Source organism: Lates calcarifer, linkage group LG16_LG22 (genome assembly GCF_001640805.2).
Source record: "Lates calcarifer isolate ASB-BC8 linkage group LG16_LG22, TLL_Latcal_v3, whole genome shotgun sequence".
NCBI lineage: Eukaryota > Metazoa > Chordata > Actinopteri > Centropomidae > Lates > Lates calcarifer.
This window is the reverse complement of record NC_066848.1, coordinates 6,175,203-6,195,406: the sequence shown is the minus strand read 5'-3', so window position 1 is coordinate 6,195,406 and position 20,204 is coordinate 6,175,203. Positions and strand designations below refer to the sequence as shown.

The window sequence follows — 20,204 nt, the reverse complement described above, 5'->3', positions numbered from 1 at the left end:
CATGGAACAAATGCAAGGAATCTAGTTTATCAGCTGATTAATGGAAAATTTAATGGAAAACTCAAATAGATGAGATACTACAGTTATATTTAGTAAGGGGTATATAGTTTTTTTCTTGAATAGCTTAACGGCCAGACAAATGGCTCTGCAGCTGTTTGAGGGGTCCTCTAATTACACCCTCCTTCTACCTAGCATGTAGTGAAGCAGAAGAAGCCATCCATGTCTCCAACTTACCCAATTAAAAGGAGAACCACGCAGACAATGGCAAATCCAATTGTGTACTTCAGAGCGTTTTTCACTTGCTGTAATAAAAGAAAAAATTAAACTGGTCAATCACGGCCGTAAAGTGAAACATTATTATTCATTGTGAGTGAGAGAAGGGGGAGTCATACTCTATTTAGCTAAGGACTATAGTGAGTGAGAACTATATAGAGTTACTGTAGATCCAGTTTGACCTGGCAGAGATAACATGTCACTCCCAGTGCTATTCAAGGTGCTTTTAAAGTAACAATACAAAAGACCTCCCTGTCTGTGAGAGAAAGTGCCTCTGTCAGCTCAAAACTGACACACAGAAGGGTGAAAAGGCACAGTGCGATAGCTACTCTGGTATATCACTCACTAAAAAGACTTATAAAGATAGGGATTTCAAATTTTGTCAAATTTCAGGTGACAATATGGGGCCTGTGATTTATAGTATGAATGGACTGGCCCAAAGGTTTGACAATGTGACTGCCACAAATGATCGTATAAATATTCATTTGTCTTGATCAGTTTTGTATTACATTTATTAAGCTTGTGTAGCTAATGGAGAGTTTCCTTGTAAACACAAACACACTTTAAGAGCCTCCAAGGCCTTAAGAATGTTGAGTTTTTCAAAATGTTTTTTAATGTTTTCACCCCCCTCTTTTTTTTTTTTTTTTTGTTTTTTACAGGAATGATCTTCTCATCCTTTACGGTACATTATCTCCACTAACTGTCAATATGCATTACTGCCCTTGTGCAGTCAGCAGAAATCATGTCACCTCTGAGATCATGGTGAGAATATGTGTCCTGTTAAGCGCATGACAACAGAATACAGGAATACAACACATTGCTGATCAGCACAGCAAGAGGTCAAAAAGTCGACACAGCATCTTTCACAACCGGAGATGATTCAAAAGACACAGTAAAACAAGTCAATGGTAGGGCTTGACAGATCAGTTACCTGCTATTCTGCTATTATTGAAAAGAATAAATCAATGTTTATTTACTATTTGAATACTCTTTGTATATTAAATAAACAGGCACAGTCGAATAGACAAAAAGCATTTAACCATAGATAGTGAGTTATAGGACAGATTTTACTGTTTATAATATAATTATACAAAGAGAGGATTAATACATTTCAAATTTCAAGTTTAAAGTGAATGTTATTTATCATTTAGAAGCAAGGAGCAAAACACTGAAGCATTACAGCAAAGACACATATAATCTATCTGTCCTGATAAAACCTGAAATCAAATGGGTGAAGCTCGATGCAGTCCACAAAGCAGCTTAGGAAATTCATGTATATAAAAATGAAAAGGCTGAATATTTGCTTTTACTGTTTGTCATGTAAAATGTTAAAACGTGCACAAACAAATGGGTTTGTGTTGCCTTAAGTTGGCTGGAGGACATATTTTGCATTAGCATATTGGTCAGCCACACTGCATCACCTGAATAAAATTTGAATTCCTCAGCACCACATCTAAGCAGGTCACAGTGCAATGTGCGGAAGAGGGGTGCATTCTTACCGAGCATTTGTTCAGATTGTCGTCATCCCTTTCTTCATAGTAGAAATAGACAAAGGGGATCCACAGAAAGACACAGAACAGTATGATGGAGTAAAGAGCTATATGGATACAAAAGACGAATTAAAATCCAAGATTAGTCAAATCTTTTATCCAAACATACATTATGGCAAACTCTTATCACAATAATAAATCTATATAACATCTACATAAATCCATATAACAAGAAATAAAATGTTAAAAATTAAGATGTACTTGTGTCAAGTGCATCAAGTCAAGTGTAACTAATTCAACAAAGTAAACTGATTATTAAATCATTATACACAACAGTCATCTACTTGCATACACTGCTTTCATATCCCGCTATTTTATAAAGAAAAAAAAAACATGGGGCACACGTTACATTAAATTACATTAGGTGTTACATTACATTAGGTGTTACAGTATTAACAAAACACAACATCTGAAATAATTCTTGCTGAGCATCTATGAGGTCCCACAATGTGGCAGGATTTCAGTAAATATAAAGACTTCCATAAAGGCCTATTGGAAAGTGCTTTGCTTTCTTTTTTTGTGCTCATTGTTTTTAATTGTGCTGAGTTCTGTGCTCACTTTCCCTCTCAAATTCCCCTCCTGCACAGGGAGTGTAGTGAACCAGATAACATCTTTCTACATATCTGGCCTCAGGGTCATGATTTCAAGGAGCAATGTTTCTTATCATTTTAAACCAATAAGCCTTGTTTAAAGCATGCTCGCGGGTTTGAGGAAGGAAACAACTTCAATGCATGTTTTAAAAAAATGGTTCCTAAAAAAGCTTGGAAGGAGCTTCCATCAGAAGCACTGAAATGTACAGTCGACATTTGGGCCCAGCAAGTAATTGTAAATTACGTTTTTGAACAATAACGTGCCTAAGTGGTCCATTTAGCAATCAAGGCCCACTTTGCAGAGCTTTCTAGATTTAAAAGTTACTGAATTGGTTTGTTAATAAGCAAAGTATTGTATCCCTCCATGCAAAGATCTAATGTTATAGAAAAAAGAAAAGGATGTCCTTATTCTATTGAGGTGGTAACGCATCCATTCAATGCAAAATTCTACATCTGGTATTGTGCACTGATGATGGCTGACCCATCATTCACACACTTAATTATGGGTTAAAAATGGGAGTGAAATGAAGCGCAAAAATTGTGTAGAAACGACACGCGAAATGACATTGGTGCATTATTTGGACTCAATTTCATGAATCCAGGCTGAAAACAAGAACTGGAAAAATAAAATGAGGCTGGAGTATATTAGTTTGTTCTGTTTAATCTGGCATGCATTAATGTTATCAAGCAAAACGTTATGTATTAATTTTTTAATAGAAACATTTCTAATTGCCTCTTTAGCATCTCCCACTAGTAAGTTTCCCACATTATGGAGGTTGTTTCATTTACTAGATTATCAGGTTTCGTCATGCTATGAGCTGGTACTCGACTCCCTTTGGGTCTGTTGTTACCATTAAACAGTAGCTTAACAATTTGAGGTTTGACAATGTTTTGAAATGGCGTGTTTGATCATGGTTTGAGATGGTTGACCTCTTTTTATTTATGATAGCTTGAATAATTAGGTTAACTTTATTATACGTCATCTTGGAATAATAGGTAGACCAAAACCACACCATAACAGTCTAGTCACAGGTGCCTTCTTTTATTCTGAGTCTTATATGTGTAAAAGCTAGTGAATAATACAGTGGGTGTGTTCTGAGTAAATCAAGATCAGTGCTGTTTTTGTTCAGATTGTCATTCATAACACTAAACAATTGATTCATTTGTATTTAAACACATTATTCTTCTACTATTGGTATATTTAACGTTGCTTTGGGCAAAACTAACAAAGCAGGTAATCATCAGTTCCATTTTAATGTGAACCATTGCAACAGGAAAAAGCCATCTGCATCAGAAAATGATTTCATTCACTAAATCCAGTCACCTTCTGCATGAAGTGGATGCAATACACCTGTCCTTGGTGAAAGAACTTGCTATTCTCTCATCCAAGCCCTTTTTGTTTGGTTGGTTCTTCGTGTACAAGCATCTTTTTTAGAGAAAAGACCAACACTAAATGCATTAGAAATTCATAGAGTGAAGGTGAGGTAAAAACACTTAAACAGAGAGATGCTATTTCAAGCTAGGGGCTTTTCTTTCTGTAGCAAATGGGTGTTGGTGAAGACAGCCCAGACAATCCCAAAATAACTCAAAGAAAAGCATGTCATGAAGATGTACTCAGCAACATGGCTGGCATAGCTCAATACCTCCTTCAGGTGATGATGTGAGTCATTAGCACAAGTCACACTGTGATGCCAACTAAATGTGCAGGAAGATAAACGGCTTACCATGACCACATCAATTTCACTTTCCCCCCTTTAAATAGAGCTTTCACATAGCAGTGGTGCTTTTTAATTCATGAGTTAAGCCTTAATTTAAAGTTGCCAAAATCAAACAAAATGAAGTAAGTTTAAACAATTCATGGAGAAGAGATCCAGGCCCACACATGAGAAGCAGCCACTACATACAAGCCCTAAGCATTTCCTTTACGATGAACCACACAACTAGATGTGACTATGAATAATAATCTAGAGAAAAAATTAAACTGAAAACTGTCTCCTGATAACCATTTAATCCATAACATCAGTGCCACACTTCAGCTTCAGTATAGTTGTAGAAAAAACATAACTGTTCCATATCAGTCAAGAATGCATGGCCTCAAGCAAGTGCAAACATGCACCCATGTGAAATGGACTATATTTCAAAAAATGCTCTCTCTGCTGCAGACAAATGAATGTCACTGTTATAGTGGCTTGCTTTTTGCCAGCTGTGATTGTGACAGTGCATTACTTTCAATAAACACAAGCTCATTGCTCCACTAAGGTATCCATTTACACTCATTTACAGCCAGACAAACCAAGTTTAGGATGATGCCAGGAGCCAATAATTGCAAGCCATGCACAGTATGCAGCCTCTGGCATATGCTTGTGGGTTAAAGCAATGGGTAAAATTAATCATAACACCATGAATATTAACATACTGAGAGAATAGGTCATACTGCATTACCATGTATCATCCATTACTCTCTAAGCAGATCTTCTACTGGGAAGAACGCCTGACCGGGGATAAAAGTTTAGCACATTTATCCCCCTGACAGAGTGTAGAGGACTAAATAATTAAATGTCCTTCCTTAACCCTTTACATAGCTCTTGTGTTCATATAGTATATACTCAAATTTACTCATGAAAAAGGCAAAAATAAAAATAAATAAATAAAATGAATAAATTATTGAGGATTGGTAGAAGTGGCTACAAAAACCCCAAGTCTACTAATGGAGTGGCAGGGGGCAAACAATGTGAGGACATCAACACAAGCAATAGTTATGTAACTCTCTCTTTTAATAATAAAGTGTGGTAATTCAAAATGATTATCTATTCCCATTCAGACCAGTACTAGTTGTTTCACTCCTAGCAGTATGTAAGGCTTAATAAGAAACATCAGACCCTTGTCCTCACCTTACAGTGGCCCTCCACACAGGCATTAGCACCTGGACTCTTGTCCCTTGCAGATGGGCAAAATGTATTACATTTTATGTGAAAATTAAATGCCAGGGGAGATTTCTCACAGAAACACTGTCTCTGACAAAGGACTCCAGAGACAGATGAAAATATCTGTCTGTACAGACACTTGCTGAAAGGTATGACACCACAAGCTTGCACTCTCATTTTCTGTAAACATCAAGGGAGGCACCTTTTTTTTGGGGGGGGGGGGGGGGGCAAACCTGGGATAAAACACCAGAAAATATTAGACTTACATTTGACAGCATGAAGGACTCTGATTTGACGCCTGTGTTGCTCTGTTTCTGCTAGATGTGTGAGTAAACAACAGTTCTTAGCATGTTTTACTATATTCTTATCACTGAAGATCCCTCTGAACCGCACAAAGTAGCCCTCAAAAATAAAACTGCAACATGTCTTTGTTTTCTGAATGCTCTTTAAAGAAGCACTAGTCTACCACTTTCCAATAAAATTCTGTCATGTAGGTGGATAAGAATCCCAGACAAAAAGAAAGTGCTTCCAGTGTATTTACAAGAGGGTTGCATCCTCTCTTGCTTCCCTTCTACAAATGGCATTAAAAAAAGGCAGAGAGAAAGCCGATGATTTATTTAAAGGGCCCAGGGGTATTTTGCCCTGTTGCTTAAGGGTCTTATGCACCACTGCTTTGAAGTACTGAGCAGTCCAAGGAAATGTATAAATGGACAGAGGCTAGGAGATTGAAAGGCTAGGCTTTCAAACTTAGGGTTCATCACAGATCACAAAAAGCTATTTGGGCTCTAAAAGGAAGTGGGTGTTTCAATTATAGACATTCATCCCCTTTGTCAAGTTGAGGGTACATTTTATCTAATATCACGCAGTAGAATTTATGAACAATTTGAGCACACACACATTGACAGAATGTTTTCACTTTCACTCAAATACATCCTAATGCAAAACTATACTCATAGACTCATAAATGCATATTTTTATCTGTCTGAGTTGAAACATAGCTGAAATGCATTTCATTGACCTATTTATGATGTTACTGTTAATGTATACTATATACATCATAGGAAAAAGTCAGTGTTAGCAACTACAACATCACTGACATAGTCCTTAAGTATGCAGTTTAATGAACTAAAGGGTGCAAAATAACCTATAAATAAATAAATATCACAGTGTCATCCACTCCCACTGACTCTGTATAATTGTGTGGATTCAATTTTTTAAAAAGTAGAATACAATCCTGGTTAAAAAGTAATAACTCTATTATAATAACAAGGAATGCTAACTTCATAATTATTAACCATAATTCTCCCACTATGACAACACTGTGCTTGTAAACCTCCACAGGTTAATTATATGGTAGAAAAGTGGATTCAGTGTTCTGTTCAGTGTTCAGTGTTCACTGTTGCAGAAATGTTCACAATGTCAACTACAGGTTTGCTTAAACACGTGTACAGGGAAAAATGTGCACATTTCTAAACCAGTAGCTGACAGAAATGACAGCAATGTGAGGCCATTTAATGATTATACACATCAAGTGAATAATACAGAGTTCTCAAAAAGCGCTGTACATACACATGCTTACTAACGTGATCACCACTGAATACAAATCAATCTACCTTGGGGAAAAATATATTTCACTGGAGGGAATAAGGAATCTCTATGTAAACCCTGTAATTATTCCATTAGTGAAGAGACAAATGGACAGTGCTGTCAAATATGGCCCTGAAGAAAATTCTACATTAAAGGTTAGATTTGCAAGGAAGCTGTACATAAAACACACATGGAGCTTGGTCTCCACCTACTGGCAAATATTAAAGTGATGCCCTTTACCAAAGACAGGAAAGAGTCTCTATTATTACATATAAACACAAATAACAGTGGTAAAATGGACTGTGCAACCAAAATAAGACTTCCCATATTTTTATGTTTAGTCTAATACTGCAGCCTTCAACAAAGTATGACTTTACTCAGCCTCAGCACACAGTCTTCTTACAGAGTCATCTTCACAGACACCTATTCACTGCAGAGATAGTATAGTCATAATATAACAGACATAATAATAAACAACATAATAGAGCCCATCTGACTATTTAAAAACTATTGTAGAGTCCTGTCAAAAAGAATATCATATCATTAAAGTATTTAACTTTAATTGCTCTACCCCAATGATTGGACTCAGAGCCAATCTGTAACCATCTCACAAAATATGACTGTAATACCTACAGTCAGATTAATTTTGGTACAGCAGAAAATACATTCAAATGTGATCATAACAAATGCAACGAACTAAGGAATATGTCAAAATAAAAGATGGGTCAATATTCTGCACCTCTAAGCTTGAGATGAATTTGCAATATTTAAAAGGCAATATAACTTTATTCCAAATATATGCTCTGAGGAACTGAACACAAATCAATCAAAAGTGGAAGGCTGTGATTTTTGCATTTTACGCAGTTTTACAAGCACTCAACCTCCCTTACCATAGCCAAAGGTTACAAGCACAACAAATTTGCAAGCAGGTCATTCTGCACCATACACTCCCAGAACTATGATCACATGTATACATGCTTGAGGCAAACAGCAAACCCTTTCAAGCTTTTCTCTTACCTCTCTCCGAGCTACTACAATGTATACTCTTGGTATGTCTAGGATTTTTCAGTCAAGAAAAAGACATGACAATTTCTATGTTTATTTATTATTATTATAAAAAATGCTACTTCCTTTTTTCTGTGAATGGCATGAACAAACTGTATTTGGATTATAATGCCTACTTAACATAAGATATAGAATCAGAGCATTTATGGTGAATAAGTCTATAAAAGGACATGGGTACCACAATATGAAGTGCTGCATGGCACACAGCAGCCATAGCAGCCCCCCAAAACTTAGAGATTGTGACTTTTACTCTGAAGATTTACTCTCAAGCTTTCTAAGCAGACAGAGTTACTTACTAAACCAATTACTAAACCAACTATATGAGCTTTTCCTTTGATGTGTGACAAATTTCTTGAGTGTAACTGTTGCACCATGAACATGGTTTCCAGGCAGTTTGGCCATTAAATGAATTAAATTACTGTTGGGACACGGCCCAGCATTCAAGACTAAGCCTACTGAATTATTCATTTTTTTAAGTCTCTATAAAGCAAAGTTTCCATTTAAGGGGTTGCCTAATCCAAACTATAGATACTAACATAGAAATCTATCTTGTGTATGAAACCATACTTGTGTGTCCAGACGACAATATATTGTGGCCCTTTGAATGCAGGATTCACATGTGGTGTTCAATGTTCTGTGTAAGCCAATTTTCTGATGTCATTATACCAGTGGAAGTGGTTTCTTTGATTGGGCTGTCTGGGCAAAGAGACAGCTTGTCTTCCTTGCATTTGGCATTTCAGAACAGACGGTACATAACAGTGTTGCTGACAGGCACTTTAAGCCAGCATCTGTTAGAAAACGTGTGATCTTGTGTCTTTGGCATGACTGAATTTGCTATCGTCAAAGACAACAAATTTGTGTTATCCTTTAATATGACAATCATGAAGAAATTTCAGTGGCACTAATTAGCTTTGAGTTAGGATTTTATCAGCCAAATAGCCTGGATACTGTCCCCATGAATTGCAGCCACGTGCAAATACTAGAATTATGGAGCGATCCATGGGGACTGGACCTGCCCTCCCTACTAGCAAGAGAATCAGGCAGGATAAGTCCAAGATGCCTGACTGAATGCTCAACAAATGTACTAATGATACGACACAGTATGCCACAAGCCAAAAACAAAAAGTCAGTTACAACTAGTGAAATAAGCAAAAGCTAGGCTGGTTTAAAGGTCAAGACTAGCTGTAGTAAACTAGATTACTCATCTATGTTTTTTTTTTTTTTGTTTTTTGTTTTTTTCAAATAGGGCAAGGACCTCAAGCCATAATATGATCACAAGGGTTGTAAACACGCAAGCTAACTTTTTTTTTTCACTCTCACAAGATGGATTGTTGGTTCATCTCATTTTTATTTATTGTAGCGCTTAATGGGTGATTGGAGGAGTAAACCATAAAATCTGTTACAGCACTCTCATGCAGGGCCTTTAAGGATACAAGCCTTGCATATTGGTGAGAGACACTGAATGAAAAAAATATAAGCATTTTTCAACACAATGTTGAAAATAAATGATGCAAACCCAAGACGTTTTAAAGGGAACCTTAATCCAACATGTAGCGAGTGCCCATTATAATGTATCAACAATTAAAGTCCTTATTAGGTAAATAAAAAGGTTAACGTCATTCTTCATCTCTATTGGTCCTCATGAGGAAATTAATTTTTACAGCACCATAGATAGTAAAGTACAACAAACAAAATATGTTATGAATACATGCACTGACATGACACAAATATATGCATTTACATCAAGTCACATGAAGGTCATGAATACAATTCACCTTGTATTCATCACTAATGTATTGAAGAGATACTGAATGTGCTCAATCTACTGTACAAGTCACTCTTGGAAATGTAATGAAAAACATTTCAGCAGTCTTAATATGCAACAGTGAATTATTGACAGCTATAGTTGACTAATGTAAGCTGCCTGCTTTTTGACAGATTCCATTCATTTTAATGGCCATGATGGGCATTTTGCCAGGAAACACTGTTAATGTTTGATATCCCTGACATATTACATCATCATGGAAAGCAAACTGTTCTATCCATGCATTAACATTACCCTATAAAAATAAAAACTTTTCACTGTCTTTTATTTCAACAGTACTGCTCATTTATAGTTCCTTGTATAATAAGTCTCATCCATCTGAATGTCATGTTTCTGTTTAAATCAAAATTTGAGAGTAAAATTTATTCTGAAAAAAAGGACACAATATGCTCTAGAATCAATAAGCTATTATACTGGCTTGTAATATATCTTAAAGTGAATGAAACTGCTCCACAACAGGTAAGATACAATACAGATGCTCTGTGTGAAAATGAGTCAGCACTGTAGGAAACAAAAAACCAGTGCTAACCCACTAAGATTTCAGAGTGGATGAGTCAGGCCCCAGGTGTTATTAAAATTGCACTGGCACTACCATAAATTGAAAGAGGAGATTGAGTTGGTACCATGGTGTAGCACACCTACAATTACTGATCACAAAACATCTTAACTCCACAAAAAACATTCAAATACAAGGATTAATCCAGAGATAGTATAATATTTCTTATTTCTGAAGTAAAAAATCCACTCTAGGTTTGTCCAGATATGCGTTGTATTTTTTCAAGTGCACATACATTGACAAGTATTGAGAGAATGCACTTACTGTAATATCCATATAATACGGTGTCTTCAATTTGTCCTCTTGTCTCATTGTTTGCTGCCCATTCCTGGATTTATCAAAGGAAATGTCCACAGTGAAAAAAACTGAATTAAGTTCAACAGTAAAAGGAATGATGCAAATATAATAATAAATGAGAACAGGCATCAATTAGATTATGGCTAATTAAAATAACAATAATATAGTACAACGTAATAATTAAAACTAAAATAGAGGGAGGTCTGGTTTATTTTCTGTTTACTGCATTAATTCTGTCACTTATTTGTTTAGCATAATCTTAAAATCACAATACTTTGATAAATGAATGAAACCTTAGACCTTGGAAAGGGGTAGGTCATATCAAATTAGCAAGCATGTGGGATGACAGCTTTGTTCACCTAGGTTCTATGCGAAAAAGCTAAAATGATCTTTTCCCATCAGAAGTTAATATTCTCATAATTTTTCTCTCTTTTTTCTGTTTACTCAAATGAAGATATCACTACTCACTTAGCTAAATCTGCAAGTAGATAGAAACAAATGCAATGATTTGGCAAAAAAGGAAAAATATTAGCCAAGAAATCAGCTTTTAATTTGGACAACAACAATGTCCACACTTTCTAAGAAAATTACAAAACAAAGTTAATGGCTCAGGAAAAGTAATTTGCATTTCTCAAATTGGTTGTTAGCAGAATAGATACTAACCTTATAGGTACCATTGGGATACTTCATGAATGAAACAAGGAATATATCCACTGGTAGAAGTGCAGACGTTATCAAAGCAATGGCCAGTGCACATATTGCTGTGATAGTTGAAACAACTTCACTCTCCTGGCGACTTTGAAATTTCCGAATGTAGACCCAACAGAAAGCCAGGATGACCTAAACAGAAAAAAACAATAATCAAGTTAGATAATATAATAAACATAATGAGGAACAAGAAGAATTAGAAATGGCAAATAATAATTCTTAGAGACTATATACAGTTCAAGCAATTAAAATTTAATTCATAGTATGCATCTATATATAATCTCAGAAAGATACAGCTGATAAAATTCAGAAGGAGGAAATACTGAAAGAATACATAAATGTAAGAATAAATGAATATATTTCAATCTGATGGAACACCCTGCAACAAATTCTACCTTTGTGTAGCTAAGATTGATCAACGTTGCAGTGTTATACTTTATTAAACTATTATGCTCACAATGTTGTTCAGTCCTATGCTTGATCAACACTGTTTAGACACACTATCTTAAACGTGTGTGTGTGTGTGTGAACTAAAGTGTTCACACCTCAAGTACAGAATTATACACTGAGAATAGCCTGACTGCAGGTGTTATGGAAAAGCTGATTATATCATACTCTGACTCCTTATCCTCTTTCAGCACAACATGAACACTGACAATATAATATAACTGAAATAATATAACTTTGACTTTCTATAAGTAGCAGCATTGATATTTCTATTAGAAAGGCAATTGTGTACAATAAGCTTTTTAATGGTTTATATTTATTCATGAAGTTGCTAATTTATTTTGTTGCTGTTTAACATGAAAAAGCCAAAAAAAGAGAGGGAGGAGGATTTTCATTGTAATGGGCAGGAAACTCATTAGACAGACAAGGAAAAGAGGGGCTCCAAAATGACAAGGTCATATTCCAGGCACACAAGGTGTAAGAAGAGAGGACACTGCAAAAACTAGTCCCTTCAGATCAAGGGCTGCCATTCACAGACAGGATCAATTAAAGGCCCACGGCCTTAAGCCTCGGGCTGCTTGTTTTGCCAGGTAATGACGCGGGCTTTGCATCCAAATAAGATCCACTGAAAGGTTTGTTCAAATAAAAGGGCTTCTGGTGAAGGGTAGAGAAGCAGAGCAATTTATTGGCATACAGGCACTCTTCTGGGCGGCTTCTGTTTTAGCTATGTGACTCTAAATGGCAGCTGAGATAATGAGAGCTAAGTCGGGCAGCAGATTACCTAACTAACCAATTCCAAAGCATTCATTTAAGTACTTCAGAAGTCCAAGTCTTTACGACTCACAAGAAAAGATTACATGTGTGCGTTTACAGTACATGTGATGAACAGCAACCTCTCCTTAGACTCAACAGCACTTACTTGTTTATTCAAAAGACCATCATTTTTGTACATCGCATTTTAAACCCTTGTGATGAAAGCTAGCTGCTTAACTTCGTTAGATGCTGTTGCCAAGAAACATCTAACCGGAGATGTTAATTTTCTGCAAATAAGAATACCCACTCCTTATTCTAAACGTCGTAGTGTTGTTCACTCCTTCTAATAGGCTGACGTGCAACAGTATACAAAATATTACACTGAGCGCTTGCTACAAAGCAACAGCCTGTTAAGTGTGTCGTGGCTAGTGATAGCTAACAACAGCCTAAAGCCCATATTGACGTTAATACACCGTAGCCATGTCGCGCCGGGAAAAAAACATCAACCAAGCCACCTCTTCGCCTACAAACACATCTCAAAGTAATTGGCTAACGCTCCACAAATCGATGAAGCGACTAGACAACTTTATACTTGCTTACCAAAAGTATAAAGGTGAAAATAGACCACCCGAGCACAGACTCGGAGAGCAACGACTGGGCCGCCATCTTCATTTCCTGCAATAACAAACCCACGTGCTTCTGGTGACGTCACCACTGAGGAGGACGAGCCGCGGCCGTGACGTCTTAGCAGAAAGTCCATATGTCTGCTCAATATGTCTGCAAATGTGTTGTAATTACTGGAGTTTTAGTTAACTGCTTCACCGGTGGTGGGACGGCTGCAACTTAACATTACCACTGTCACATTGGTCACATTTGTAAATCCAGCAACAGAAAAAAACAGCAATACTAGAATAATTAGTGGAAAAAGTATTCAGATACTTCTATCTAATCTATCTGATCTGTAATTAGTTCCTATGAATTAATGGTGTAAAAATATATTTTACACTTAGAAAGTACCCTGAAATGCAAATACTCAAGTAAAGAACAAGTACCTTAAAATTATACAAAGAACATTCACAAACTCTCTACAGGAACACTTCCGTGTCCCCTGAGTTAAGGCTCTGTTTAGGATCAAGGTTCATTTTGTCCTCAAGACACATAAAGGTGGCACCTGTGATAACCACTGGGGACCATTTGGGACAAGCAAAGGGATACCTGGGACAAGCATATGGGTACTTTGGCTTACCTGAGTGGCCTTCTGGGACTATCCACTGAGCACATGGCCTGACCAGGCATTGGGCCTCTTAAGCTGAGCTGGGAGACATCTGGACCACCTTTTAAAGACATTTATGAAATGTGATAATATGATCTTTCTACTATTTTTATCCTGCAGTCTCTATTTCTTTATCCACTTTTTGTTTTCTGATAATCACAATAGCATCTGTCACACATAATAGTAGTATACAAAGTAGACATTTGGTACATTTTCAAAATCTTACATTCACCATATACACTTTCTGTATTTATCCCGTGTATCTGAAAAACTCATCTGGTTCATTAAGCTTTAAATTTGGTGAAAAGGTAGAAGTAGGTCACTGGAAATTAGGGTGCTGTGCACCTGTAGCAGCATTCCCATGTGTAGAGATGATCACTGGGGTAATACTCGCTATTAATTATCCACCACAGTGGCCCACACCAGCAAACAGCCACTGTCTGTGGAGTTGAGGGTAGTCTCGCAGCTGATATAATACTGTATTCTTGGTGAAATTCATATTGTTCCCGAATTAACTGCAAAATTCCACATTAATAATCTCACCAGTGGCTCACTAGAAGAATATCCTTTATAAAGAGCATAGATTTACTTTCTACACATTACAATTTTTTCTCTCCAGTTTTCTTCCTTGGATTTGGTCTCTTCTCTTATGGAATTTAATGTCTGTATTTCCTCTTTGATTAGCACTTTTTAACCAAGAATGCATGGCATTTGATTGCAGGGAAGGAGAGTGAATTTTAGCACTATGTTGTGATTTACATCAGTGACAGAAACTGGACTAATTTACATCACCAGCTAATTCAGCCACTGGCTACTCTCACTGTCGCCATTTTTGCTTAAATATGGCCACTGGCATAAATTATAATGCCAGTAATTATAATTAATTTTCTACAACCAGTTATGTGTCATATAATTGCCAACATAGAGTCATTTTCAATTTGAGTTTCACAACATAATGGACATCAGTACTTGTGTACTGATGATGTTCTTATATTTTTGCAGCTACCTGAGAAACATGTTAAGCTGCTTCTTCTTTCATGTTCTTTGGCTCAATGACTAGAGAGGCCATCAATCCCTAAAAGCCACTGTGTGTATTTATTGGAAGTATACAAATGCATGAACAGTAATACCACTCAAGTTTTCAAAAAAAAAGTTGTCTCTTTAGAGGCATGAGCTTCAGTTTTGTTCAGCATTCCAAACTTATGCAGCAATGGAATTATATAGACTTTTTTCACACTCTATGTGAAGTGTAACAATCAGCTGGAGGGGTTTTTTATGCATGGCAAGATACCACTCATACGCCAGGCACACTCACCATTTCCTTCAGTTCTTATCAAATTTATCTTGCATACAGACCCCATGGTACCTCAACATAAAGAAATTGCTGTCTTTTCATTCTGCCTCCCTTTTCACAGTTGCATCGTGTCACAGAAGTCTGCTCCATTTATGGAACATATTGTCCCTTAAATTACAACAGTCTAAGAGTGTGCAGTCATGCTTCACCACGTCTGGAATTATTGAGACAAAATTAAATTATTACTTGAGTAATTACTTTTGCGAGGCGTGGACTGTAACAGTGCATGGTGACATTGAGACTCTAAAGTTTTTTGAAAGTGAAAACAGTACTTCTCTATATTGTGTTGGGGAAAATCAGTCTGTAACTAACTGGAATGAGGAACATTCTTAGCAATTAATTATTCGGTCACTACTGATTTGGACACTTTCAAATTTGACTCACATAATCAATAACTATATATCTAAACTTCATTTATGCCCCTGACTTTAAACATTTTAATTAAACTAATGTAATTTGTTCACAACCCATTATTCACTTGCTCAGGGAAGGTAAGTCTACTTAATTCATGCAACCTTTCAAAATTGTAAATGCCTTTATCATGCAGCTTGGCAATGTGCCTTAAGTACCCAAGTCTATTAAAAGGTGAGTGAAAGGTAAGACATTGTGAGGATTTCTGTAAGTCGAGGGAGGACTTGGGGATTTTATGACTTATATTTGATTGGCATATATATTTGTTGTGTTTATTCTTCCTTTAATTTTGTAATGATACTGCAGTCTGCTGGAGGGGTTCCTCCAGTGAGCAGATCATCCATGTTATCTCTAGAGGATGATACTCTCACAGCAAAATTATAGTATCACATCCTCCTCTCATTCACTCTTCTTTTTTTCTGATGTTCAAACCAGCCTTCTCAGCCAAACTGAAGAGTACTGGAGACGCTGCTGAAATAGTTCCAACTACAATAGTTGGGGCCCTGAAGCGCTTGTGCCCCATCAAATCTGTCCTTTTAATTTTGAAAATGAAAATGCTGCGTCACCATATAATGTCACCTCACACTGACTGGGTGAGAAAATAAGTGGCGCTTATGTGACTAAAACAGACAGTGATAAAGTACAAGGATTTTCTTGATGTTATGTTTTGTTATGTTCAGTGGGCTCACCTTACTCTAACCTTGACAATAACATTAACTTAGGGTGTGTATCATTTGCATTTTCAAGCAGCCTTTGGTTGTGCAGTTGGCCAATGTAAGTAAATTTATGTAAAATATCACACGAATATTACAGGTGAGATCTGCTTGTTGATGAACAGTCACAGTGCAATGTAAAGCAAGGGTGGTTTTTTGTACAGACAGCAGACTGAAATGCACAAATGTTAAACACCTAGATTCGATACAGAATGTCATACATACAAATTATGTATGACATAACAGAGAACAACATTGTCTTTCAGGGTCAAATATTGATACGGTAAGATTCAGATTACTTTTTAAGAACCTTACAAGACTCACATATTGTATTTAAATTAGCTCAGACTGACATTCAGTGAATTTGATATAACACTTTAATTGAAAATACCCACAACTACTCCCTACACTTGAATAGTCAACATTTGGCCCAAAACACTGAATGTTTCAGTTGATATCAAAGAGAACCAGTATCACACAGCTATCCCAATGTGGTTGCCACCAACTGATTTTCTTTCATTAACTTTCAATAGATTGGTCAATTATATACTCATATTTCAAGAATACCCCACAGAAATGTAGCTGCAGGCGTAAATGTTATTGTATCTTTTTTAATTATTTTCCTTTTTGTCCACATACTGGACGCTTTCATGCCCAGGTGAGCTCTCAGACATGATGAATGAGACTCCTTAATGGCTTTTGTGATTTTTTTATGAGCACATGAAAGGAACACATCAGTGGTAATGTCTGCATACAGATTAGTAATACACAGTATGCCGTCTTTGTCTAGTGCTTTGCCATATGTCAGTTTAGTAAATGATCCTGTAAAAGGAACAGGTGTTTTGCCTCTAAGCCCCTTCAACAATAGTGATTTTACTGATGCAGTGAAGAATCAGAATACAGTGATAAGTATGTTTGTATTCAAGGCAAAACAATAATGTTTGCTGAGGTTGCCTATGTTCTTATCCAATACAAATATGAGGGTACGCACGTACAAAAACCCATACACACATGCACGTACACAAACCACAAAAAAGAGGAGAGTGCTGTGTTTAGAGTATGAGATTTAGTGCAGTTATACTGCATTAGGGGAAACAAAGGGAACAAAGTGATTCAACAGTAAATTGTTCTTCTGTGTTGTTAAGTGTTCTCTCGTTCTGTGTGCATGTGCATGTGTATGAGAGATATGATCAATAGTGGTCATTGTTGTTCGCTAATAGCTCATAGGCACCATAATGAAAGGGAAATTCATATCCTTGAAGGATTCAACATCACAAGAAATACTTAGTTATTTATACCTAGTTTTTACTTACTTAGTTTTTTAATGAATTAAAATGCAATTAAACAATCTAGTACTAATGTTATAATCAAGAGATTTCAAAGATGCTGCAGTGCAGGCTGGATCATGTGATGTTGGTCACAGCACACTGAAACCTGATGTTTTCTCGAACACTTAACAGTGTTGTGCCTTACTGAGCTGATCGTATTATTTTCATTTTGAGTAAAAACTGTGAAAACAATCAATTCTAAGCAGAATCAAAAGCAGATTATACAGACACTGAAACTCAAGGAACTGAAAATCTGCTTCATCCTGCAGCTACAGTATCAATGAGAAGTCATTTGTTTGAATGCTACATCCAGGTCATGAATACTATCATTGAGAGCAGTTCCAGTCAGATCAATACACTGTAAATGTGTTCCATATATCAAACCACCACTTTCACAACCTCTGAAATAACACCAGAAATTTTCAGTTAGGCTTCTCTCTGCCAGCAGCAGTGGCTGTCTTGGAAACTGGAAAGGTAGCTCTAAAATAACTAAAGGCAAAAAAGGCAACAAAAAACAAAATATACATACAGTGAATATGAGCACACATTTTATCCATGGCTGGTAATAATTGGAAATAGGATAAGGGTTAAGATGAGACAGATGGGCTGATGTTAACAACCACACTGTTTGCAATGGATGGTCTCACCTACATAAAGTGTGTTGTGTATATTACCTGCAGGGGAATCTACTAAAGAATATCTACAATATTGACTGTTGTATGAAAATACTAGAAATACAGAGCCACACAGGCACTAACAACAGAATATCTGGCAAAAGGGAGGCTATGTATTAATCTGCGTTCAGCACATACTGGCTACTTACGTATATGTTATGCATCCTAACAGCCACTAGAGGGGAGACAAGATAAGTATGATTAGGCGAGCGAATTTATATTTTAAAAAAATCAAGAGCATCTAAAAGTCATAGACTGTGTACAGGTATATAGCTAACAGTCGGGTTCAAATGTCAGCGTGATTTCACCAATAGTCCTAACTTGCTTCTAGAATGTAAGTTGTACGGTAAAAGCGATTTAATGGCGAAAACGGTCTCTTTAATTGAAGGATAATTCCGGGACATTACAACCTGGTGTGTTGCCCATTAGTGTGATTTTGTGGCTCAATGAGTCATGATAACTTTGCATTCAAAACAGCGCATGTTCAGGAAATTGGCACAAGCGTCCTACAGCTTATTAAAACACGAGTAAACTAATCATTTCAAACACTTGTTTCTAACACAGATCGTAGCCGCATGGCGTGGCCATTATGCTAACAAGGGGATCTACATCCGGGTTAGGTTTTTTTTTCTACCTGGAGCTAATCGTCACACAAAATTACAACCACTTCCTTCATTATAATTTAAGTTGATAACTGATCCAGAAATATAACGACTTACTAATGTTTTTTGTTGTTGTTGCTGGTGGGACGCACATATTGTAATCGCTCACAGATGTTGTAATTACTTGTCTCACCTGTGGAGAGCTTAATGTCTGTCCAGCCGGCTTCTGTCTTTTCTTCAGTCAATTTTGGAGATAAAAGAGACTTCAGGACAACAATGTTGATAAGCACCATGAAATCACTTCTTGTAGATACACTGCAGGAATTACTATCCATTTCTCCATGTCTGGAATCAGTATTTTCTTTTTCGACAAACCTTGGCCTTCTCAGTCGGCTGTAGAGATGAGTAACTGCAAAAACCACAAGTTTTCCGTCTCTGCGGATGGTCCTGGCGCCTTTCTGCCTGTTTTTTTTAACTCCTCGTCTGTCAGTTCTGGTTAAATTCGATCAATGACTCCTCCTCAAACTTGTCCAAGACACAATCCGCTATTGCATTTAGCTTTTTCTTAAAAAGTATCACTTAGCCGACAGTAGCTATTACTGCGATAAACGTTAGCCTTACATGTAAACAAACCGAGCATGTGCTATGAATATGAAGGTTCCAGGGTGCGATCAGCAAATTGAGCCAGATGTAGGTTCCTCATCCCTTCGTCGGCATATCGGCTGTCTCTGGGCTACATTATGTGTTTACTCTCATTCAAATTCAGAAACTAGTGTCTGGAATTATGAGTGTAAAAATCACGTTTATTTGAGAAGCTGTGGGATGCTTGTGCCAGCTGATCTGATACACGCTGTTTTGCCTGCGTCCTCGTTACCCATATTTCTACAACCGAGGTAGCGAATGCAAAGTTATCGGGACTCGTTGAGCCACAATATCCACAGTTACGGGAAATACGCGAGCTTGAAGTGTACCGCCCCCGCCCCCCTTTAGGTTACAATAAGAGCGCTAACAGTTAGCATTAGCATAGCTTATTGCTAACTTGGTTAATGGTTAAGGCCGTGTCACATGGGTGTTTAAGATATGCTAGTTGCCGTTCACACAGATGCAATATATTTTCTTTCTAAAGTACTCCGCAAGATAGTTACTAGAGTATAGAAAGTTATTAACCATTCTCAAGTTATGACCCAACAGCAGTCATTTTTGGCATGTTTACCTGTGTAACAGGTGAACTCCTTTCACGTGAGCCAGTCCCATTGTCCGATTTACTGTACGTG

At 36.9% G+C, this 20,204-nt stretch overlaps 1 protein-coding gene and 1 long non-coding RNA gene across 2 annotated transcripts in view; both read right to left on the bottom strand.

The window, feature by feature from the left end:
* Nucleotides 1–13,292, bottom strand: part of lmbrd1 (LMBR1 domain containing 1) — a 50,428-nt gene extending 37,136 nt beyond the window's left edge. The window contains exons 1-5 of the mRNA XM_018693244.2: nt 13,176–13,292; nt 11,331–11,507; nt 10,635–10,698; nt 1,773–1,870; nt 235–302 (exon numbers count right to left, since the gene is read on the bottom strand). Of these exons, the coding sequence (XP_018548760.1) occupies nt 235–302; nt 1,773–1,870; nt 10,635–10,698; nt 11,331–11,507; nt 13,176–13,247 (479 nt within the window). The 5' untranslated portion in view covers nt 13,248–13,292. The remainder of the gene's footprint in view (nt 1–234; nt 303–1,772; nt 1,871–10,634; nt 10,699–11,330; nt 11,508–13,175) is intronic.
* Nucleotides 13,293–13,827: 535 nt separating this feature from the next.
* On the bottom strand, nt 13,828–20,204 carry LOC108894532 (uncharacterized). Its single transcript, XR_001962831.2, has 3 exons — nt 20,144–20,204; nt 18,478–18,503; nt 13,828–13,909 (listed from the first exon to the last, which is right to left on the bottom strand). It is a non-coding gene; the product is annotated as an uncharacterized LOC108894532 (long non-coding RNA).